Source organism: Onychostoma macrolepis, chromosome 01, assembly GCF_012432095.1.
Source record: "Onychostoma macrolepis isolate SWU-2019 chromosome 01, ASM1243209v1, whole genome shotgun sequence".
In the NCBI taxonomy this organism is placed as follows: domain Eukaryota; kingdom Metazoa; phylum Chordata; class Actinopteri; order Cypriniformes; family Cyprinidae; genus Onychostoma; species Onychostoma macrolepis.
The window spans coordinates 6,623,523-6,649,094 of record NC_081155.1 but is presented as its reverse complement, the minus strand read 5'-3'; the positions used below and the strand labels follow the sequence as shown (position 1 = coordinate 6,649,094).

Here is a 25,572-nt window from a genome sequence, read left to right as displayed (position 1 = left end):
TTCCAGATCACCTGCAGATGTGTAAAAGTCCAAATTTTTACTCATAAGTACAAGTATCTGGCAAAACATACTTGAGTAACAGTAAAAAGTAATAAAGTTTTTTTAAATTTATTTATTTTTTTCTAATGATATGCAGGAGTTTTGTTGAGAATAATAAAACAAAATGCACAGGTCAAACATGTACATCTAGTGCAACAACATTTAAATTGCAGCACAGTAACACATAAAGAAATGCATTAAAAGGAAACTGTCTGTCTTGAAACAATAAATACAAAAAATACAAACCAATATTTTAACCTCTTAACTGTCACCGTCCACCCTGTGGACACCTACTTCACTATTTTACAATTAAACCTAATCTAATCATGACAAACTATATCGTTGGAAAGGACTAAGACTAAATAGGTATTTTACCACTTTTTCTGTTAAAAATTATGTAGGAAAAGTAATAGATTAATTTATGACCAGAGGTGTCAAATCCAGGGTCAGAAAGTAAAGTCCTGCCATGTGTTTATTCCACCCATGAACTCAGCAGCTGATTTCACCAGAGGAGGAACCAACTCATTCCTTTCAAGTCACAAGCAAGTTTCGAGTCAATCCCAAGACCTCAACGAGTTGAGGTAATTAAGAGATATTGAGAGACTAATTAAATGTTGATTGTGCATTAGTGATGAACACCTGCTGTTATTGAGAATTACAGAATCAGATGTTGATGTTTTATTGGTTAAAATGATGCCACCATCATGGAGATCAGTGTTTGCTTTGGGCTCTTGACCCTTTTAGTAACTAAGAATGGATTGCTTTTGCAATTGCAACACAACAAACATTTGCACATTGCTGAATTAAAAGCTTGAGGAAGCAGATGAGCTTACACTTTTGGCTTTTATGTCACTTGAATGAACATCATGAAGGTGTCTCTTTGGTTTATTTACTGACGTCAGCTGTTACAGAACTGCAGTTTACTATTAAACAAATGCCATCGTAATATTAAATATTGGAAAAATTAAGAATTATATTGCTCAGGCTTTTAGACATGAACACTTATCATAATCCTCAACAGTGGTGACAATAATTATTCATACTGTAGTGTTACCCAGCATGCATTGCAGCATGAAGCATTTTGTTGATTGTCACCATTGTTGAGATTCACGCTGGTTCTTGATGTCTGTGTGTGTCTGAGTAGGACTGGAGTTTAAATATTTAAATGCATTAGATTTAAAATTTTTCTCTATAACACTACAGCAGTAAATTCATTGTTACTGTGGTTTCACAGAGTTGTTTATTCAAAAGCAGAACATAAATTAAAAAATGAAAATGTTGTATGTATATATATATATATATATACACACAGTATATTGGATGCAAACAGGTAAGCACCTGATGATTACCTCATCATATGAAAACAAAGTGCTCACTGCAAGCACTGATCTCTCCGCTTACAACAGCACATGCATTGCTACAGAGAATCAACACAGGAGTCAAGGGTCAAGAGCCCAACTAAAGCAAACACTGATCTACATGATGGTGGTATCATTTTAACCAATAAAACATCAACATCTGATCCTCTGTGATTCACAGTAACAGCAGGTGTTCATCACTAATGCACAATCATCATTAATTAGTCTAGAACAATCACCAGAAGAGACAACTCTAAGTGTTTTAATACTCATTCTTAGCTCTGTTGAAATTGAAAAGAATAGTGTTCCTCCTATTTCAGTCTGCTGTGGTTTATATTATTGATTTACTGATCATTATAACTGTTTAGCAAACTCCTTCCTGCACAAGTGCAATTATTTCGATTTGACCATTGTGCGATTATTGGTGGTTGTGCTAATTAAAGACCACAGCGACTGTAAATATTTAAACTGTTACTGTTAGAGAGAAATTAGTCACCAGAAGAGACAATTCATCAATGTTAAAAACTCATTCTTAGCTCTGTTGTTTAAATTAATTTTGAGGAAAAATAGTTTGTTTCACCTATTTCTAAAGTCTGCTTTTGTGTGGTTTATATTTTTGATCACACTGATGTTATAATAACTGTTAGCTTAAATTTATTAAGTGCAAGTGTTAGTTTCGATTTAAGCCATGTCGATTGTGGAAAAGATAAAAGCAACAGCTTTTTTTACTCTAGACTGTCTCAGCACTGTTCAATTGTGAGAAACAAGTGTAAAGATCATGACTTTTTCCTGTATTGAAATAAATAAGAGCTAATTAAGTATCTTTTTTCCTTTCACTCTGTTTGTCCTCTTTTCTACCTCTATCATATGTCTAAACTGTTGTAGATTGAGACCAAGTATTTACTGCTATGTAAAGATTTACATCTACTACATGGCTTTCTGTGGGTCTCTGAATTGTCATGTAACAAAGCATTCATTTGTTTTCTTTAAAAATCCATTAGCATCTTGGGCTTGACTGAGACCTGATTGAGTTCAGAAATGTTTTACTATTATTTAATGTTGTGATGGTGCTGTTACACAATTGAAAAAAATCTATTTGATACAACTCATTTGAATGTTGCCATTACTGAACATTAAAACAGATTGGTAATCAGTGACAAATTTTAATTCCTAGAATGATGTCCTCTTTGTAGGATGGCATTACTTAGTATTTGGTGATTTTTGTTCAAGACAATATACAGACTTCATGTACTAGCTTCATTTGATCTCAATATTTACCACTACTAGCACAAAATCAGGTAACCAACTTGATTTAATTTACAAGAGTACTGTTGATAACATTCTGGTACAAGCTACATATCTGGACCATTTCTTCATTACATTTACACTACATTTGCTATGTGTGACAACTTGACAAGTTACTTTTGAGAAATGGTTTTCTCCTTATCTTTCCTCTGTAGTATCCTTTTCATAATTTCTCATCTCTGAAAACGAGCTACAAACTTTATGCTCTACCTTAACTTCTGTCAGATTTGTTTGTCTTTAGGTCAGAATGAACTTCTAATCTGGTTATCTGATGTTTCGTGAACATCGGACTAAACTCAGACGGCAGAGAAAAATGGAAATCAAACAAATTTGACCTGAAGGTGTCTCTGCTCTCATCTTCTGCTGATGTCCACACTGAAATCTCACATTTAACAAGATCAACAGAGACATGCGTATTCAGAACATTTAATTCTCTCCTCTGTTTAATACCACTTCTATTACAGCTGATGACTTTGTTTTTTACAGACAAAACTAGATCGATCAGTGATGTCAAGCACACAGGAAAACCAAATTACTGCTAAATATTTTCTCCTTCTGTTATAGGCTGAAGATAAACTTCTTTAAAATACAACATGTCCTCTGAAATGCATTCTGAAAGCAATCTTTATGATTTCACACTCACATCATAACAAATCCTCACAGGCATCTTTACATTCAAGCAGGTGAAACACTCAAAAAATACATTAAACACTTTCTTATGAAAACTATAGACCTGTCTCTCTTCCATTTATTATCTAAAACATTGAATGTTGTCAACCAGGTCTCATTGTTTTTCACAGAACAAACTGACGCTAAACAGTCAGGTCAGATGGCCATTCAACTGAGACTGATTCTGGTCAAAAATTGCAAAAAGCCATTAAATCATCAGTTCATTCTGCTGGATCTATTGGGTTGAAGTCAATCATCAGATATATTTCTCATCACTGATGCTGAATTCAGCTGGTTTGAATTAACTGGTAATCTTTCAGTATTGAAAAACATACACTGGTCACTGGGGTTCAGATGTTGACTTCTTTTACTACATCACTGATCAGCATGGATTTTACCACTGCTATGCTGATGACAACAGCTCTATCTCTCTTTTCAACCAGATGATCAAGGTAAGGATCTCAGGTGTGGCAGAATGCATGATGAAAGAACATCATAGATGAAAGACTGAGCTTTTGTCTTTCCTGGAACTCTACAGCATGACATCAGATCCAAGGTTCATCACAATCAACTTGGTAATCTAAAATCTTGATGACCAGCTGATTCAAAGACCATGCAAGACTGTTATCTTGCAGGTTTTGATGAAAAGATCAGTTCTGTGAGCATGTTGCATAAACTTCTGTATGTCATTTTATTATTACTGAATTTTCTTCAGCTGACTTATCAAACACAGTCAAACCTCTACAAATGATTCAGAATCACACTGGTCTTCAAGAAAAAAGAGCATGTTACATCTCTTTATCTCATTAATATACAATTGTCAGCTGTTCAAGACACTGATGTTTGCTCAAATAACCATTAGGCTCAGCATAACATGCATTATTAAGAATTATATCAGAAGTCTGAGATCTGTTAGTGACACTGTACCATCACAAAGATCAAAATCATTAGAACATTTAACCATTCTTAAATGATTAATATTCATACTGGATGTAATCTTCAAGCAACAGCTGAAAACTCATCTCTTTGACATAGATTCAACCCACATAAAAAAAAATAAAAAATCTTCTTACTTTCTCTTGCTAGCTCAAAATTTATTTAACAATGCCTGAGACTTATGTTGCTGGCATTCATTGTCTTCAAGACAATCGCTCATGTTCAATTGTATCGCCATAAGCATTTCATGACAAATGTAAATGTAAATGTAATTAGTCTCAATTATCTCTTAATTACCTCAACTCATTGAGGTCTTGGGATTTGACTCAAACTTGCTTGTGACTTGAAAGGAATGAGTTGGTTCCTCCTCTGGTGAAATCAGCTGCTGAGTTCATGGGTGGAATAAACACATGGCAGGACTTTACTTTCTGACCCTGGATTTGACACCTGTTTATGACAAGAGTGCACCTGAAAAAATCTACATCATGACATGAATTGACCTTTGTCACAGAAAGTCTTCTTAGTTGCCTTTTTCTATCACGAATTAGAAATCATAAGAAATTATTTATCAGTAGAAAACTTAAAATTTCAAAATTCATCCTTTGAAACCCATTTTAAAATCAGACATTGCATTACCATGTAAATGGTACATTAAAATCATGTTACAAAATATTTTCATTCATGAATTATAAAAATTAAGTTTGGATAGTGCACTATAATGTCTCTGTTCAAAACTGTGGGTGACAGTTAAAAGAATGTTCACTTTGTGATTTCTGACTTAACTTGCATTATACAGATTAAAAATATTTTCATCTGAAAAAGAAAGTCATAAACATCTGATGACATAAAATTTTCATGTGAACTATTCCTTTAAATAGCCAGATGTGAATAGAAAACACAGACAGAATACAAGAATGACCATTAGACATGCAGCTCATAGAACTGCTGAATTCTGACTAGAACCAGAAAATCTGAGCATATCACACCAGTCCTCAGGTCATTACACTGCTTCCAGTTACATTTAGATGAATTTAAATTACTTTTACTCATTTATAAATCACCAATGACTGTTAAGAAAATGTTCTATAGAATTAAAATAATCTATCAGATGTATTTAATAAAAGTTCTATATAAACATTCTTTTTACCAAATGGTTCATATAGAATGGTTTTCATCATGATCATTTTTTGGATTACATTTTTGTTTTATTTTAATTACATTTTAAGACTTTAACAGCTCATATGTTTATATCACTAGAAAACTGAAATACTATAAGCAAGACATCAAGGAGTTGTGATCATTTAAGACACTTTTATTAGCAAATGACAAGCAATATATAACACAGCAATTTTGTTCAACAGTTACATGATAACATAAACCATTGTTTACAGTTATACTTAAAAATATATATATATTTTATGTCAATAAAATGTCTCCATTTTAGAAATTGTTTTTTCAATATTATAATCAACATGTCAAAATATATGTTGTTTGAAAACCACCTAAATAAACAATAATTGAATGTTAACAATCACATAATGAAAGACATTAAAAAATTATTTTAATGCATGCTGTACCAGATAGTACAAAACTCATCCATGGCAGCATGCATTGCACATATTATTTTTTTAATGGTCACCATTGTTGAGGTTCCTGCTGATTGTTGATGTATGTGTGAGTCTAATTTCACCATAGATTAAACTTTTTGGACAAACTGTTTAGAAAGTCCTTTCATTGACTGACTGTCACTGAACCTGTTTAGAATGCACTATAATCTGTTCATTCAACAAATTAGACACAATGAGTCTATGTTCATCTCTATGAGATCATCACTAATAGATGATTGTCATTATAAATATATAACAACCAACTTGATCATTTTCTGCTTTGAGAACAAACATGTTCAAGAACACATGGTTACAACAGCAGAGAAAACAAAATACTAACACAGAAGTCAAGGGTCAAGAGCCCAACTAAAGCAGACACTGATCTCTAACATGGTTACTGATTGAAACAATAAATCAACATCTAAACCTTAGTTAATTCTCAATAAGATCTTCTGTAGATGTCTGACAGAAATAAAGTCATTCTGGTTATTAATAAATGAACTGGTGATGCTGTTTGTGGGGTTGTTTAATCAGATTTTGAGATATTTAAGTATTTTATTTCAGTTGATTTCATTTAAGCATGTGTCTAAAGTCAGTTGTTGTTCTTGTGTTTCTCTTGTCAGTGATTCTGTTTGTTAACAGCAGGTGTTCATCACTAATGCTCAATCAGCACAAAATCATTAATTACTTAACTGCAATGTATATCTTATTTTAGTGAACTCAACTGTTAAGTTCAGACACTCATAATTGTTAGATTTAAAACTTAAAAGTTTTAAGACAATTAGTTTCATCAAATGGTTTGAGTTATCATGTTTTTAAGCATTTTAATTAAACTTGAGTTACTGTGACTTGTTGGGCATATATCTTATTTAATGAACTCAACTGAAATAAGTTCAGAGTACTCATAACTATTAGTTTTAAAAACTGAAATATTTTAAGACAATAAGTTTCCTCAACGGTTTGAGTTAACCTAACTTGTCAGTTTTTCAATGTTACTCAAACTTTGAGTTACAACTTGCTTTTACAGTGTACATAAAAGATATGCACTGAATATAAATATGACAAATCTAGTATTGAGTCAGTTAGAAATACTAAGGGTTCAAACAAAACAAAATCCGCTTAGCTATTATGCCACAGAAAGTTAGAACCAGCTTCCAGAAGAGATATGTGAAAACATTAGCCACATTTAAAAGACTCAAAACTAATCTGTTTAGCTGTGCATTTGTTGAATGAGCACTGTGCTACGTCCGAACTGATTGCACTGTATAATAGTTTTCTATTATTAACTGTTTTAAATTCTTCTTAAATCAATTTTTATATTTTTAATGACTATTTCACTTCCTTTTATGTAAAGCACTTTGTATTACCACTGTGTATGAAATGTGCTATATAAATAAACTTGCCTTTTATGTTTCATAAGCAATAAAATAAGCATGTATTTGACCGAAATTCCAGAATTGTCAGCAAACTGCATGTATAGCGTTTATAGAATGTTTATATGATTGTCAACCAATAGGATGCTACACTGTATTCTTTCTGACATTAAAGCACTTGAATACAACATGCTTGTAATCATGACTTCATAAGTGGGAAATAGGACATTTCTGATAGCACATGAAGGCAGCATTATTCACACTTTTTTTAAGCATCCTGTTACTATTGTGTCTGTTTTTTTAGAAAAGATTAATAAACTATTTTGAAATGTAAATAACACCAAGCAATCAGTGAAAATGAGTGTAAGAATATTAAGGTACATAAAATATAATTACAGCATATAATATCATCTTTTGAGTAATGAATCAACTGCATAAATGAAAGAAAAAATAAATAAAACAGTTGTTACAAATGTCAATTTCAAATGTTAGTTTCTTAAGTTAACTAGAGATCATGCCAACTCTAGCTTGTATCCTCTTATGAATACTTCACATGATCCACCACCTTTGAATAGATGACACCTACCCCTTCAAGGACTCCAGAACATCAACTCTGGATGATTATACAAAATGATCAATTTGTCATTGCTTTAAAATGCATATTCGTTTTGCTTAAATGCATATATGATATTTGTAAATACTGTAATTTGTAGCATCTCCAACTGTACTTTCTGATATCATGTCATAAAAGACAGCTGTGGTGTTGTAACATAGAAACCTCTGCCTTAACTACAGATACCAGAACAACAGGTCTGTGAGGTCAGCACTCGTCTGTCTGTCTCTAATTGGGGTCACATGATCACACAATAAGCAACACTAGAGAAATGCTGCAGTGAGTTTGGGCACGTCTTGTTTTGTCACCTCCTTCACTACAGAGGAAACTGTATTTATAGCCATATTTAGAGTTTCACAAGATAACCAGTGACAATAGAGAAGTGATACAAGGCCAGAGTAAGAATAAAAAGCTTAGAATATCTCAAAAGATGAGAACATTTCAAAAGAAGCAACTGTTACATAAATAAACAATATAACACATTTATTTATTTATTTATAAATTGCTATTAATTAGCCAAAGTATATCAAATGCAAAATCAATGTTTTTTTTTTGTTTTGTTTTTTTTTCAGTTGAAGTTTTACTTCTTGACTTAATTTCTGATGACTGACTCATCTCTGAGGACACTTCTGCTGTATGTTGTGAAGTATCATATCCTCCTGCTAAAATATAAGGTGTTGACCACATAAAAACCCCATTACTGGTTTCTTTCCGATCATTTGTAGTGCTGTCACTGGTCATGAGCTTTGGTGAAACGGGTAAGAATATGATTTTATAATCATTCTGTAGACTGATTATCCTCAAATATATTGTGTTTTGGATGTTGATGCCATACCAGGCTTCTTCTCCACTCCTGAGGCCTCATGTAAAAAGCATGTGTACGCTCAGGTTTGATCTTAGAGTGTGTGTATGCTTAAATCCACGCCAGCGCTCATATTTGTAAAAACTGCCTTTGACATGGAAAAGTGCTTAGCGTCACGTCAGTGTCTGAGCAGACATATGCACTTTTTCTTGTCGGAGTACTGCAGGTTTTTGGAAATTCTAAATTAAAATTAGTTCTAAATTAAATTAGTTCTAAATTAAAGAATTTGGATGATGACTGGCGATCTTTTACATGTTAATGACATTAATTAGGAGTCGTTTACAAGCAGAGAGCTGAAACCATTAATGTGCGTGCAAGTTCAAGATCATTTGCAATTCATAGATTTCACGTCTGAAAGAGACTCGTACGTGCATTTTCTGTATGTTCATTTTATGAATCACAGTACGCATCTTTGTGCGTACGCTTTAAGCTTAGTGGAACCGTAGTTACATGGGATTCAAACCGGTGCTTCTCGTCTCCTAAGTCTGTCTCTGTACTCCGTGAGCTACCGAACAAACTTATCATCTACACAGTAAAACCTCCAGTGTTAAATCAACACTCCCAGTGTATATATAATCCACACTCAGAGTGTTAAAAAAGTAACACTGAAGCAGTGTTAAAGTTAATGAGATTATTAGTTTAGTAATTGAGTGATGATTGAGCATTAATGAAGAACACCTGCTGTTAACAAACTGAATCACTGAAAGAAAGAGAAAAAAAGAGACAAGACGAGCAGAAATACAAGAACTACAACTGACTTCAGCCACGGCCTTAGATGAAATCAACACAAGATAAAAGAAGACATTAAATCTCTCAAAATCTCAGCAGAGGATGATTAAACAACTCCACAAACAGCATCACCAGCTTCACACGTTACTAACCAGACTGACTTTAGATGTTGATGTTTTAGTTTTGTTTGAATTACCATTATCGAGGTCAGTGTTTGCTTAAGTTGGGCTCTTGACCCTTGACTTAAAATATTACAATTCCATTGGCTGCCATAACTGCGTGTTTGTTTAGACGTGTTAGTTATGGCGTTCGGGTACTGATGGTTAGACTTCTATAAAGAAATCACCAGCACTTTCCAAAACTGATTTCACTCAGAGCATTGCCATTGATCAATTAATTTTTTTTGTTTTATTCATGTAAGATATAAAGCTCGATCCATCAGTTTTAAGATTAATCTGAAAGGCTTTTAAAAGTAAATCGGCACAAAAAAAGTTAAAACTGTATTATCATACAGACATCAAGACTCAGCGTATGAATCTCAACAATGGTGACAATCAACATATTCAGATAAACAGATCCTCTGTGAACATTACAAAACACGCTACTAAAAGTCACAACAAAATAGCAAAACAAAAGGAAATGGTAAGACAGCTGCATAATTTATTCATGTCGCATTGCATGCTGGGAGTCATGGATTAGTTTTGATTGGTGCTCCCAGAATGCACTGCGAAATGGAGCTTTATGTTGATTGTCACCATCGTTGAGATTCATATGCTAAATTCTTGAAGTCTGTTTGATGAAGAAAAGTACACCTTTAATACACAAGTTTCAAAAGTCTTTCAGATTAAACTTGTCTGTGTATATAATCTCAAAAACAAAATTAACTAATAAATTTAACAATGACTATACTCCAAATTAATTCAATTACTCAAGCTAACTAACTCATGATCACATTTTCTCTTGGCTTTTTTTAATTTCGCCCTAACTAACATGTTTAAACAAACACGCAGTTATGGCAGCCAAAGTAACTGTAAAGTTTTAAGTCCAGGGACAAGAGCCCAACTAAAGCAAACACTGACCTCGATAATGGTAATTCAAACAAAACTAAAACATCAACATCTAAAGTCAGTCTGGTTAGTAACGTGTGAAGCTGGTGATGCTGTTTGTGGAGTTGTTTAATTATTCTCAGCCGAGATCTTGAGAGATTTAATGTCTTCTTTTATCTTGTGTTGATTTCATCTAAGGCTGTGGCCAGTTGTAGTTCTTGTATTTCTGCTCGTCTCGTCTCTTTTTTTCTGTTCTTCTTTCTCTTTCTTTCAGTGATTCAGTTTGTTAACAGCAGGTGTTCTTCATTAATGCTCAATCATCACTCAATTACTACACTAATTATCTCATTAACTTTAACAATGCTTCAGTGTTACTTTTTTAACACTCTGAGTGTGGATTATATATACACTGGGAGTGTTGATTTAACACTGGAGGTTTTACTGTGTATGAAAACCCATAGATATGAAGCTATTCATGTAAGTCAAAAGATCAGTTTTCAAATCTCCCAGCATATTAATATTGTTTTGAAGTCATAGCATGATATTCTTCAAGTAATTGTGCGAAAATTACGCTTTATTAATCGCAACTCTCTAAATTTGTGCACAGTAAAACCTCCAGTGTTAAATCAACACTCCCAGTGTATATATAATCCACACTCAGAGTGTTAAAAAAGAAACACTGAGTCAGTGTTAAAGTTAATGAGATAATTAGTGTAGTAATTGAGTGATGATTGAGCAATGAGCATTAATGAAGAACACCTGCTGTTAACAAACTGAATCACTGAAAGAAAGAGAAAAAGAGACAAGACGAGCAGAAATACAAGAACTACAACTGACTTCAGCCACAGCCTCAGATGAAATCAACACAAGATGAAAGCAATTAAATCTCTCAAGATCTCAGCAGAGGATGATTAAACAACTCCATAAACAGCATCACCAGCGTCACACGTTACTAACTAGATTGACTTTAGATGTTGATGTTTTAGTTTTGTTTGAATTACCATTATCGAGGTCAGTGTTTGCTTTAGTTGGGCTCTTGACCCTTGACTTAAAACTTTACAATTACTTTGGCTGCTGTAACTGCGTGTTTGTTTAGACATGATAGTTATGGCGAAAAGAAAAAAAGCCAAGCGAAAGTGTGATCAGGAGTTGGTTATGTTACTAAAGACATAATCAGTGTATAGTGGCTAGAATAACTGGTTTTACTCAGAGTATAGTCACTGGTAGATTTATTAATTAATTTTGAGATTGTGTAGTTTAAGACCTGACAGTTTTAATATTAATCTAAAAGACTTGAAACTTATTCTGCACTGGAAGTTTACTTTTCTTCATCAAACAGACTTCAAGAATCAGCATATGAATCTCAACAATGGTGACAATCAACATAAAGCTCCATGTTGCAGTGCATTCTGGGAGCACCAATCAAAACTCATCCATGGCTCCCAGCATGCAATGCGACATGAATAAATTATGCAGCTGTCTTAGTATTTTCTTTTATTCTTACTATTTCCTTTTGTTTTGCTATTTTGTTGTGACTTTTAGTAGCGTGTTTTGTGATGTTCACAGATGATCTTTTTATCTGAATTTGTTGATTGTCACCATTGTTGAGATTCATACGCTGAGTCTTGATGCCTGTATGATAATGCAGTTTGGACTTTTTAGTGCTGATTTACTTTAAAAGTTTTTCAAATTAATCTTAAAACTGATGGATGAAGCTTTATATTTTATGCGATCAAAATAAAAAAAAGTAATCAATCAATGACATGCTCTGAATGAAGTCAGTTACAGAAATCACTAAATGTTGGTAATTTCTTTATAGAAGTCTAACCATCAACACCTGAATGCCATAACTAACAAGTCTAAACAAACATGCAGTTATAGCAGCCAAAGAAATTGTAATGTTTTAAGTCAAGGGTCAAGAGCCCAACTAAAGCAAACACTGACCTCGAAAATGGTAATTTAAACAAAACTAAAGCATCAACATCTAAAGTCAATCTGGTTAGTAACGTGTGAAGCTGGTGATGCTGTTTATGGAGTTGTTTAATAATCCTCTGCTGAGATCTTGAGAGATTTAATGTCTTCTTTTATCTTGTGTTGATTTCATCTAAGGCTGTGGCTGAAGTCAGTAGTAGTTCTTGTTTTTCTGCTCATCTCGTCTCTTTTTTTTTCTGTTCTTCTTTCTCTTTCTTTCAACGGTTCAGTTTGTTAACAGCAGGTGTTCTTCACTAATGCTCAATCATCACTCAATTACTAAACTAATTATCTCATTAACTTTAACACTGTTTCAGTGTTACTTTTTTAACACTCTGAGTGTGGATTATATATACACTGGGAGTGTTGATTTAACACTGGAGGTTTTACTGTGTGTGAAAGTGTTCATTTATTTTGGAAACTGCAGTGATATGTACTTATTTATGTACATGTCAAAAATCATCAAATGCCATGAGACCAGGTAGAATTGGTAAGTTTCATCAGGTTGCGAAGAAATATAGCTGAGTATCATCAGCATAACAGTGAAAGCTAACACCATTGTGTGTGCATTTACTGTGTATAAGGCAGGTATATACCCAGCTAACAGAATTTTGTTACAGAAAGTTCTCCAAATATTGTCAACTTTTCTTGACGTTAGAGGAACATTTTTAAAAGGTATCATGTTCCTCAAATATTCTTTCAACTTAATTTTGATTTAAAATTCAGCATTCTAGGAACATTGATTTGTAACATTCCAAGAACATAAAAAAATCCAGTTCCTTTAAATAGAATGTTATTTAACCCCTTAACTGTCACCGTCCACCCTGTGGGACGCCTACCTTTACTTCACTATTTTACAATTAAATCCTAATCTAATCATGACAAACTATATATCGTTGGAAAGGTCTAAGACTCCTAAATAGGTATTTTACCACTTTTCTGTTAAAAATTATGTAGGAAAAGTAATAGATTAATTTATGACCAGAGGTGTCAAATCCAGGGTCAGAAAGTAAAAGTCCTGCCATGTGTTTATTCCACCCATGAACTCAGCAGCTGATTTCACCAGAGGAGGAACCAACTCATTCCTTTCAAGTCACAAGCAAGTTTCGAGTCAAATCCCAAGACCTCAACGAGTTGAGGTAATTAAGAGATAATTGAGAGACTAATTAAATGTTGATTGTGCATTAGTGATGAACACCTGCTGTTATTGAGAATTACAGAGGATCAGATGTTGATGTTTTATTGGTTAAAATGATGCCACCATCATGGAGATCAGTGTTTGCTTTAGTTGGGCTCTTGACCCTTTTAGTAACTGAGAATGGATTGCTTTTAAGCAATTGAAATATTGCTTCACAACAAACATTTGCACATTGCTGAATTAAAAGCTTGAGGAAGCAGATGAGCTTACACTTTTGGCTTTTATGTCACTTGAATGAACATCATGAAGGTGTCTCTCTTTGGTTTATTTACTGACGTTCAGCTGTTACAGAACTGCAGGAATTTACTATTAAACAAATGCCATCGTAATATTAAATATTGGAAAAATTAAGAATTATATTGCTCAGGCTTTTAGACATGAACACTTATCATACGATCCTCAACAGTGGTGACAATAATTATTCATACTGTGGTGTTACCCAGCATGCATTGCAGCATGAAGCATTTTGTTGATTGTCACCATTGTTGAGATTCATACGCTGGTTCTTGATGTCTGTGTGTGTCTGAGTAGGACTGGAGTTTAAATATTTAAATGCATTAGATTTAAAATTCTTTCTCTATAACTGCTACAGCAGTAAATTCATTGCGCACTGTGGTTTCACAGAGTTGTTTATTCAAAAGCAGAACATAAATTAAAAAAATGAAAATGTTGTATGTGTATATATATATATACACACAGTATATTGATGCAAACAGGTAAGCACCTGATGATTACCTCATCATATGAAAACAACTAACAGTTGCTCACTGCACAGCACTGATCTCTCCGCTTTACAACAGCACATGCATTGCTACAGAGAGATCTAACACAGGAGTCAAGGGTCAAGAGCCCAACTAAAGCAAACACTGATCTACATGATGGTGGTATCATTTTAACCAATAAAACATCAACATCTGATCCTCTGTGATTCACAGTAACAGCAGGTGTTCATCACTAATGCACAATCATCATTTAATTAGTCTCTCAATTATCTCTTAATTACCTCAACTCATTGAGGTCTTGGGATTTGACTCGAAACTTGCTTGTGACTTGAAAGGAATGAGTTGGTTCCTCCTCTGGTGAAATCAGCTGCTGAGTTCATGGGTGGAATAAACACATGGCAGGACTTTACTTTCTGACCCTGGATTTGACACCTCTGTTTATGACAAGAGTGCACCTGAAAAAAATCTACATCATGACATGAATTCTGACCTTTGTCACAGAAAGTCTTCTTAGTTGCCTTTTTCTCTATCACGAATTAGAAATCATAAGAAATTATTTATCAGTAGAAAACTTAAAATTTCAAAATTCATCCTTTGAAACCCATTTTAAAATCAGACATTGCATTACCATGTAAATGGTACATTAAAATCATGTTACAAAATATTTTCATTCATGAATTATAAAAAATTAAGTTTGGATAGTGCACTATAATGTCTCTGTTCAAAACTGTGGGTGACAGTTAAGGGGTTAAAGGTTAGTATGATGTTCCTTGAACATTATTTAAATCCTTCAAACACCTGCTGTGAACAAGCACTGAAAGAAATAGACATAAGAACATAAACTATCAGAGGGGGAACTTTCAAGTCACAGGCAAGTCTTCAAGTCAAATCTCAAGTTAATGAGATAATTAAGTAACTAATTAAATGATAATTGTGCATTAGTGATGAACACCTGCTGTTATTGAGAAATATAGAGGATCAGATGTTGATGTTTTGTTGGTTAAAATGATGCCACCATCATGGAGATAAGTGTTTGCTTTAGTTGGGCTCCCGACCCTTGACCTCCTGCGTTAGATTTCTCTATGCAGCAATACATGTGGTGTTTTAAAGCAGAGAGATCAGTGGTCTACAGTGAGCAGCTACTTGTCACGAATATGGTCTGCACTCCCGTTCATTCACCACTAGAGGTCACCTGCTCACCACATGGACTTTTACACCACACATCACATGGACTGCATTTCCCATCAGCCATCTCACCAATCACACACACACACAGCTGTCACCAATCATTCATTGCACTAATCACATGCACACCTGATCACATAGCATCACTGATCACACACACTATTTAAACCCTGGACATTTTCTCTCTCGTTGCCGAGTATTGCATGCATTATCGCTGCCCTACAGAGCTCCGTTAGTTTTCCTAGTCTTGCCTTGCCTTGCCTAGCCCTGCCTTTGTTTAATCGTGTTTTCCCCTGCCTAGGCTATCGCTAACGTTTTGGATTACCTCTCCTGTCTCGCCCCTTTGGATTCTGTACGTTGATCGTCGACCCACGCTTGTCTCTGGTTACTCTTTGTCTCGTCCATATTATACCTGTTTGCCATTGTTTGACCCTGCCTGTACGACCACGTCTCTGCCTAATAAAGTCTGCATATGGATCCGTACGTCTCACGTCTCGTCAGCCCCGTAACAGAATACTCGGCCACACAAGGATCCAGCGGCTGTTCAAGTGGATCATGGCCAGGTATGGACACAGCGATCTTGTTGCTAGCCCTCAAGCAGGGCACCCGATCACTTGAGGGTTACATTGTGGAGTATTTGGCTTTGGCGAATGGCTCGGAATTACCAGACAGCATGTTGATAGACTTTTTCTGTGATGGCCTTAATCAGCCTTTAAGAACAGAAGTAATTCATGACGGTCCACGTTCATCATTGAGTAATTTCTTGGATTATGTTCTGTGGTCTGTTGGTTCAGCTTTCACTGTGGGTGTCGCGGAGGAACGCGACACCGCACTCTCTCGTTGGATAGCAGCCACACTGGAGCAGACTCACAAAATGGCGGCCACAAATTCACCCCTTCATGTCATTGCTGCCATTCACGAGTCAAGCCATGTCAAAGCTGATCTTCATGTATCAAGCCAAGACACAGCTGATCTTCATGAGTCAAGCCAAGTCAAAGCTGATCTTCATAAGCTAAGTCAAGTTACCGTTGATCACCACGAATCAAGCCAAGTCACAGCTGATCTTCACAAGCTAAGTCAAGTCACCGTTGATCGTCACGAATCAAGCCAAGTCAAAGCTAATCTTCATGAGTCAAGCCAAGTCAGAGCTGATCTTCACAAGCTAAGTCAAGTCGCCGTTGATCGTCAAGAATCAAGCCAAGTCAAAGCTAATCTTCATGAGTCAAGCCAAGTCAGAGCTGATCTTCATGAGCTAAGTCAAGTCACCATTGATCGTCATGAATCAGGCCAAGTCACAGCTGATCTTCACAAGCTAAGTCAAGTTACAGTTGCTGTTAAAGAGCCCAGTCCAATCACAGTTGGTCGTTATCAACCGACTCACGTCTCAGCTGACCCCCTAAGGTCAAGTCACCTCTCAGCTGTCCATCCAGAGTCACAGCACGTCACAGCTGTCCGTCCAGAGTCACAGCACGTCTCAGCTGATCTCCTAAAGTCAAGTCACGACACAGCTGCTCATCCAGAGTCACTTCATGTCTCAGCTGATCTCCTAAAGTCAAGTCACGTCACAGCTGCTCGTCCAGAGTCACAGCAGCATGACACAGCTGCTTGTCCAGAGTCACTTCACGTCTCAGCTGATCTCCTAAAGTCAAGTCACGTCACAGCTGCTCGTCCAGAGTCACAGCAGCATGACACAGCTGCTTGTCCAGAGTCACAGCACGTCTCAGCTGATCTCCTAAAGTCAAGTCACGACACAGCTGCTCATCCAGAGTCACTTCATGTCTCAGCTGATCTCCTAAAGTCAAGTCACGTCACAGCTGCTCGTCCAGAGTCATAGCAGCACGACACAGCTGCTCATCCAGAGTCACTTCATGTCTCAGCTGATCTCCTAAAGTCAAGTCACGTCACAGCTGCTCGTCCAGAGTCACAGCAGCATGACACAGCTGCTTGTCCAGAGTCACTTCACGTCTCAGCTGATCTCCTAAAGTCAAGTCACGTCACAGCTGCTCGTCCAGAGTCACAGCAGCACGTCACCATTGCTCGTCCAGAGTCACAGCGTCACGTCTCCGCTGACCTTCCAGAGTCACAGCGTCACGTCTCCGCTGACCTTCCAGAGTCGGGTCACGTCCGGGCTGACACACTCAGATCATCAAGGTCAGTCTTTCATTTTCCCAGTCTGATATCCAGTGTGAGGGATTCACCGCTGGTGTCTGCACGCACAGCTGGTATCCCCAAACTCACTCACTCTAACCCTCCTGTTCCTGAACTGATTCCCCTGTCTGAAACGCTTCCCCTGATGGGGATCGCATTTTGGTGTGTTTGGGCTGCATACACCACCACAGAACTCCCAGAGGTGGCGGCGTCCACTATGATGTCTCTAGAGGTGGCGGCTGATGCTGCAGAACCTCCTGAGGTAGTGGCGCTCACTGCTGTGTTCCCTGAAGTTCTCTGCAGTTTCTCCAGAGGTGGCGGTACATGCTGCAGAACCTTCTGACGCAGCGGTGCTCACTTCAGCTCCTCGTATGGTGGTAGCGCCCAGCAATGAACTCTCAGCCTGTTGTGTTACGGTCAAAGAGACCATTACTGAACTCTCCCTGTGTCCTGTGTTTACCACTGTAGAACCTCCAGAGGTGGCGGCAACCGCCGCAGAACCTCCAGAGGTGTCAGCGGTATCAGTCAATGAACTCTCGTTCTGTCCTGTCACAGCTATGGAGGCCGTCAAAGAACTCTCGTTCTGTCCTGTCACGGCTATGGAGGCCGTCAAAGAACTCTCGTTCTGTCCTGTCACGGCTATGGAGGCCGTCAATGAACTCTCGTTCTGTCCTGTCACGGCTATGGAGGTCGTCAAAGAACTCTCGTTCTGTCCTGTCACGGCTATGGAGGCCGTCAAAGAACTCTCGTTCTGTCCTGTCACAGCTATGGAGGCGGTCAAAGAACTCTTGTTCTGTCCTGTCACTGCTACAAGAACTAACTATGAACTTCCTGTGTTCCCTACCCCAGTCCTTGTGTCTGTGCATGTTCTGTCTTCTCCTTGTGTCTCCGTCCTCCCTAGGTCCCAGGCTCTGCTGTGGGTTCCTGATCCGTCGTGGTGGGCTCCTGCTCTATCTGCTCCACCGTGGTGGTCTTCTGCTCCAACTGTTCCACCCGCTCCGCTGTGGTGGTCCACTATCTGGCTCTGGTAGTCTTCTGCGCTACCCTGGTGGGCTCCTGCTCCATCTGCGCCGCCGTGGTGATCTGCTGTCTGGCTCTGGTGGTCTTCTGCACCGCCATGGAGATCTTCAGTCCCGTCTGGTCCGCCCTGGTGGGCTCCTGCTCTGCCCTGGTGGGCCCCAGTCCCGCCTGCTCCGCCCTGGTGGGATCCAGTCTCGTCCACTCTGCGCTGGCTTCCTGCTCTTCCGGCTCTACCTCGGTCCCAGATCACTCCGCTGCCACAAGGACCTGGCCCTCCATCCCTCCCCCTGTTCCGCCTCCGCTCCACCTCCCTCCTGATTATAGACTGTGTGGAGCGTCTGGAAGCCGCTCTTTGGGGGGGGGGGCTCTGTCACAAATCTGGTCTGCACTCCCGTTCATTCACCACTAGAGGTCACCCGCTCACCACATGGACTTTTACACCACACATCACATGGACTGCATTTCCCATCAGCCATCTCACCAATCACACACACACAGCTGTCACCAATCATTCATTGCACTAATCACATGCACACCTGATCACACAGCATCACTGATCACACACACTATTTCAACCCTGGACATTCTCTCCCTCGTTGCCGAGTATTGCATGCATTATCGCTGCCCTACAGAGCCCCCTTAGTTTTCCTAGTCTTGCCTTGCCTAGCCCTGCCTTTGTTTAATCGTGTTTTCCCCTGCCTAGACTATCGCTAACGTTTTGGATTACCTCTCCTGTCTCGCCCCTTTGGATTCTGTACGCTGATCGTCGACCCACGCTTGTCTCTGGTTACTCTTTGTCTCGTCCATATTATACCTGTCTATCCATATTATAGCCTGATCCATATTATACCTGCCATTGTTTGACCCTGCCTGTACGACCACGTCTCTGCCTAATAAAGTCTGCATATGGATCCGTATGTCTCACGTCTCGTCAGCCCCGTAACACTACTAGCTTTTTTTTTATATGGTGAGACAGTCATCATGAGCTGGCATAATTACAGTCAAAATAACTTCTATTTCATTTATATGTTTAGGTCTTGAATAACTAACCCTGTGAAACTACAGTATGCAATGAAATTACTGCTGTAATAGCTATAGTGAGCAAATGTTAAATCTATGTAATGTATAAAAATATTTAAACTTCAGTATTATTTAGGCACACAGACATCAAGAACTAGCATATGAATCTCAACAATGGTGACAATCAACAAAATTATACGCAGAAAGCATAAGTTGCATTTGTAGGCTGCATATGTCATGAAGAAGATCTTAATACTAACAGTTATTAATTTGACCATTATTCTTAGTTAAGCGTAAATTGTTGTAATATGCTTATGATTCGCGAATGTAATGCTCAGTTAAATGAAATAAACCAGGCTTGATGACGTATGCAGCCTGCAAATGCGACCTCCGGAGGATGCAGCCTTCCGTTTGAGAAATGGTCCTTGCGTTTCTATTTTCTTCAGTGATGTTGATTGTTAACAGCAGGTGTTCATCACTAATGCTCAATCATCATTTAATTAGTCATTTAATTATCTCATTAACTTTAACTCTTTGAGAACTTGGTATATGACTTGAAGACTTGCTTGTGACTTGAAAGTCCCTCGTCTGGTAATAACTGAAGCTGGTAATGCTGTTTGTGGAGTTGTTTAATCAGATCTTGAGAGATTTAATGTCTTTTATCTTCAGTTCATCTAAGGCTGTGTCTGAAGAAAGTTGTAGTTTGTGTTCTTATTTCTCTTTCTTTCAGTGCTTGTTCACAGCAGGTGTTTAAATGATTGAGAGAATGTTTCAGGAACATCATACTAACCTTTAAATAACATTCTACTAACATTAAGGAAACTGGATATTTTCATGTTCCTGGAATGTTACAAATCAACGTTCCTAGAATGTTGAATTTTAAATAAAAAATAAGTTGAAAGAACGTTTGACGAACATCATACCTTTTAAAAATGTTTCTCTGACGTCAAGAAAACTGGACATGTTCCCAGAATCAACACTCAATATTTGGAGAATGTTCTTGTAACATAATTCTGTTAGTTGGGTAAAAACTAGCTGGTATTTTATTCTCTTTCTGTGTTTACTTTCGTGTCTCGTTGTTATAGATGGTGCTTGATTCACACTTTACAGAAAAAGAAAGATATCTTACATTCTTAACTATCTTAAGTATGGTAACCTTTTTTTTTTAACCCATACTAATGAGTTTGACGAGGCATTAATTAAATTATATACGGAAGACCTTTTCATGTAGCCTAGCAGCAACTGAAGTTTATAAGGCATTGTCCTATAAAATATTACAATGAGAGTTTAAAACAAACCGTTAATTTATAAGGCACTGTGCATTTGTTGTAGGTGTTGCTATGGTGACGTCAGTCAGAATGGCTCCTCATCTTCCTCTGATCTTTCTGTTCATGATTCACGGTGAGTTTCTGCAGCATTTTAGAAACAATCAAGAGATTTGCATGCAGTTTTCCCACCAACTTCATTTTTGCACAAGGTGATGCTATTTTGTTTCAATATGAATTGTGTGTTTCAGGGGTTTCTGGTGCTGGTTGGGGTGTGCGTTACAGTCATCCACACATCTGTGCACTAAAGAACTCATCAGTGATAATGAGCTGCATTTATACATACCCTACTGGACATCAGATCACGAAAGTGTTTTGGAGTAAATTGTTAATACATGGTGAAGAGCCTCGAGATCTGTCTGAGGACCCTGAATACAGTCAGAGGCTTCAGTATTTGGGAGATAAACAGCAGAGCTGCACCATCAGACTGAGTCATGTGACACAGAAAGATGAACACGAGTACTATTTCAGATTCACTACTGATAACCCTAGTGTGAAATGGCTTGGTCGTCCAGGAGTGACTCTTACTGTGACAGGTGACTTTGATGAGGTTTCACTCTTCTTCTGTGCATTATGTTGAATAATAACCAGTGTATGACAGCAGCAGTAGATATAATGTGTGTGTTGTGTTCAGATCTTCAGGTGGAGTCTCCTGAGAGAGTGACAGAGGGAGATTCAGTCCGTCTGACATGTAAAAGCAGCTGCGCTCTGACTGACGGAGCAACATTCATCTGGTACAGAAACTCACAGCCATTAACTGAGAGAAGAGACAGAAACAATCAACTACTGCTGCAGTCAGTCAGAAGAGAGGATGCAGGCAGATATAGCTGTGCTCTACATGGACACACTTACATCTCTCCTGCTGTTTATCTCAGTGTCACGTGTGAGTACAGATTGAGTTTATTTATTAACTTATTGAGTTTTGTTTGAAACCACACATGTTATTTTTTGTCCTCTTTAGATGCACCAAAGAGCGTCTCAGTGTCCATCAGTCCATCTGGTGAAATAGTGGAGGGAGATTCAGTGACTCTGAGCTGCAGCAGTGATTCAAACCCACCTGCAGAAATCAGCTGGTTTAAAGGAGGAACGTTTGTAGGATCTGGAAGAATCTACAGCATCTCAAAGATCAGCTCTGATCACAGTGGAGAATACAAGTGCAAGTCCAGAAATGAACACGGAGAGAAATACTCTGATGCTGTGACTCTAAACGTCATGTGTGAGTTAATGATGGTTCAGTAGCTGTGACATTAAATTTCATTTTTTTAATATGCTTGTTATTGATTTAAATGTTTTGTTTGTTTTAGACCCACCCAGGAACGCCTCAGTGTCTATAACTGGATCTGGTGAAATAGTGGAGGGAGATTCAGTGACTCTGATCTGCAGCAGTGATTCAAACCCACCTGCTCTGAACTTCATCTGGTTTAAGGAGAATCAAAGCTCAGGTGTTGGATCTGGACAGAGTTTCAGTGCACTACAGAGTGGACGCTTCTACTGTGAGGCTCACAATCAACATGGATCTCAGAGATCAGATGCTGTTACTGTCACTGTTAAAGGTAGAGCAGCTCATTTACTTACATTGCTCCTTCTAAAGTGACGCAAAATAATCTGTTCACATGTTATATTCTTTTGTCTCTGTTGTAGGACGTCTGGTGATATTATACATATCCATTGGAATGGTTTGTGTAGCAGCAGCTATCATCGCAATGGCGCTGATTTGGTAAGATGTGTGTAGTATTTGATCACAAACAGAGCAATGTCTTTATTTTTTTGGAAATATCCAGTGTAGAGGAAAGATTTGTTGACAGACTGATTTGAAGACTGATCTGATCAGAAATACTAAATGTTATTGAACAGTTTAGACAAACAGAGTTTCAGCTAAAAAATTATCATACTCAATATCTTTAAGGAGGAGCAGGATGAAAAAGAGAAATGACACTCAGGAGTCTCAGGTGAGAAATGCGTTTGGCTATCAGTAGTGTGCTGATCAGGTCAATTAATTGGTAAATCAAGCACTGAATGCCTGAATGTAGTTGTGAATTTATATACTGAGTTGTCAATCAGTATTTGTTTTTATCTCGATTGTGCTTTTATTCCATGTCAAAGATGAATCATTCCAGAAGTCATCATGACAAACATGAAGCTTGTGATGCTAAGATGAATGAACCTGTTTATGAGAATGTAGGGGTAAGTTTTGCTGATTTACAAAATACAAAAATCTCCTCATGTTCAGCAAAAATGAATTAAATCCTCTTCAATGTCAGTGTGAGAATATGAAATGTCTATTGACTAAATATATTGTCATTTTAAACAACAGAGAACAAGCATAAAAAGTTTTCAGATAGAGCACCATTAACTAAGGGGGGCAGGGCTTAGCGATGATTGGTCAACACACTAGAAAAGATTAAATGATAAAGTCATTTTATAACTAAGTGATTCCATAAAAAATCTGAAGAGTATTATTTATTAATGTTTTTATTAACCTGTCTTCTTTCAGCTTGATAAGAAGAGACCATAGTGTTTGGGAAACCTGGTGAAACATTTTATAGCATTTTTGTATCTCTTATGTGTGGAGCGAAAGTATGTGGAGGAGTCCTGAAAAGCTCTGAAAGTTTATATACAAGTATATAATCAAATGTGTTATTGTAAGTCTGTCTTTTTTTTTTCTTTTCTTTTTTTTTTTTTGACAGTTTGTATTTTATATTTTGTTTGCTTCATTTAAATGTTTTCAGATGCTTTTTTTTAACCTTATTACATTGTTTGTGTTTTCAAGGCAGAAAATAAAGATCTGATCTGAAAGATCTGACCACAATAGTTTGCGATCTTCTGTCATTCAATTCCTCAGTATAACAGCATAAATAGCAATACAGTACATTAAGAGATTAAGTACATACATTGTACTATATGACCTACAGTACTGTTTACTGGTTAGTTGGTACTAATCTGAGGTGCATTTCCTAAAAGCAACTATGGTTGCTACTTCTGTCTTTACCAATAGAGTTCAATGGAACTTGCTACCAGCTAACAATTATTTTGGGAATGCACCCCTGGTTTGTCTCATTGAAGATGCCATATTTGCGTGTTCTTTGCACCACCTGCTGGTGACATTATTCCAAAGCAGCATAATTAACTTTCTTTCTAAAATACAAATGTTTCTGTGATACCATGCATGGCAACTGCTGTAAGTCCACAAGATCATATGCACAAGAGTTTTATTTTATTTTTTTTTGAGAATATGAATGTCTGCAGGGAGTGCACATGCTTATACAGTATCTTTACATAAAGCTGGTTTTTCATCACATGGCATCCTTGGCATACCCAGGTGAAAAACAAGTCGGTTCAAGACGGTTCAAGTGTACAAGTGTTAACTAATTTTTTTTTTTTTTAATACAGAGATAGTATGTTAAAAGTGCATTTTAGTTCATATTAATGGTGTCTCAAAATAGCACAGTTGGGTACACTTAGATGATCTTAAGTTTATCTTAAGAAGTACTAAATAACCATTTTTAGTATATTAAGTACAAAATTAGTGCACCAAAATAGAGCACTTTAAGTACATTATGGAAGTGCACTTGTTTTTCACCTGGGTAGTTACAGTTTATGATGTTACTATACACTGTAAAAAAAAAACGTAATTTTATGGAAAATAACTGATTTTTTCAGGTTGTTTTCTTTTATTTTGAATTGCATTCAAAACGCTGTAAAATTATCTCTGAATTAACTACTTGGCTATTATTTTAAGCTTATGAAATTAATGACAAATTACAATAATTCACATTTTTAATACAGAAAAACTACTGTATTTTTATACAGTACATTTTCTCTTTTCTTAACCCCTTAACTGTCACCCACAGTTTTGAACAGAGACATTATAGTGCACTATCCAAACTTAATTTTTATAATTCATGAATGAAAATATTTTGTAACATGATTTTAATGTACCATTTACATGGTAATGCAATGTCTGATTTTAAAATGGGTTTCAAAGGATGAATTTTGAAATTTTAAGTTTTCTACTGATAAATAATTTCTTATGATTTCTAATTCGTGATAGAGAAAAGGCAACTAAGAAGACTTTCTGTGACAAAGGTCAGAATTCATGTCATGATGTAGATTTTTTTCAGGTGCACTCTTGTCATAAACAGAGGTGTCAAATCCAGGGTCAGAAAGTAAAAGTCCTGCCATGTGTTTATTCCACCCATGAACTCAGCAGCTGATTTCACCAGAGGAGGAACCAACTCATTCCTTTCAAGTCACAAGCAAGTTTCGAGTCAAATCCCAAGACCTCAACGAGTTGAGGTAATTAAGAGATAATTGAGAGACTAATTAAATGATGATTGTGCATTAGTGATGAACACCTGCTGTTACTGTGAATCACAGAGGATCAGATGTTGATGTTTTATTGGTTAAAATGATACCACCATCATGTAGATCAGTGTTTGCTTTAGT

At 37.0% G+C, this 25,572-nt stretch overlaps 1 protein-coding gene across 3 annotated transcripts in view; it reads left to right on the top strand.

Moving 5' to 3' along the window:
* The window catches only part of LOC131541073 (sialoadhesin-like), a 34,948-nt gene extending 10,969 nt beyond the window's left edge, over positions 1 to 23,979 (top strand). The window contains exons 1-10 of one of the 3 annotated variants that reach the window (XM_058776766.1): positions 8,636 to 8,658; positions 21,134 to 21,202; positions 21,318 to 21,662; positions 21,761 to 22,009; positions 22,088 to 22,342; positions 22,431 to 22,679; positions 22,768 to 22,843; positions 23,033 to 23,075; positions 23,230 to 23,310; positions 23,621 to 23,979. In XM_058776766.1, the coding sequence (XP_058632749.1) occupies positions 8,640 to 8,658; positions 21,134 to 21,202; positions 21,318 to 21,662; positions 21,761 to 22,009; positions 22,088 to 22,342; positions 22,431 to 22,679; positions 22,768 to 22,843; positions 23,033 to 23,075; positions 23,230 to 23,310; positions 23,621 to 23,641 (1,407 nt within the window). In that variant the 5' untranslated portion in view covers positions 8,636 to 8,639 and the 3' untranslated portion in view covers positions 23,642 to 23,979. The other 2 variants (XM_058776615.1, XM_058776700.1) reach the window with 2 other exon arrangements.
* Positions 23,980 to 25,572: the final 1,593 nt, after the last annotated feature.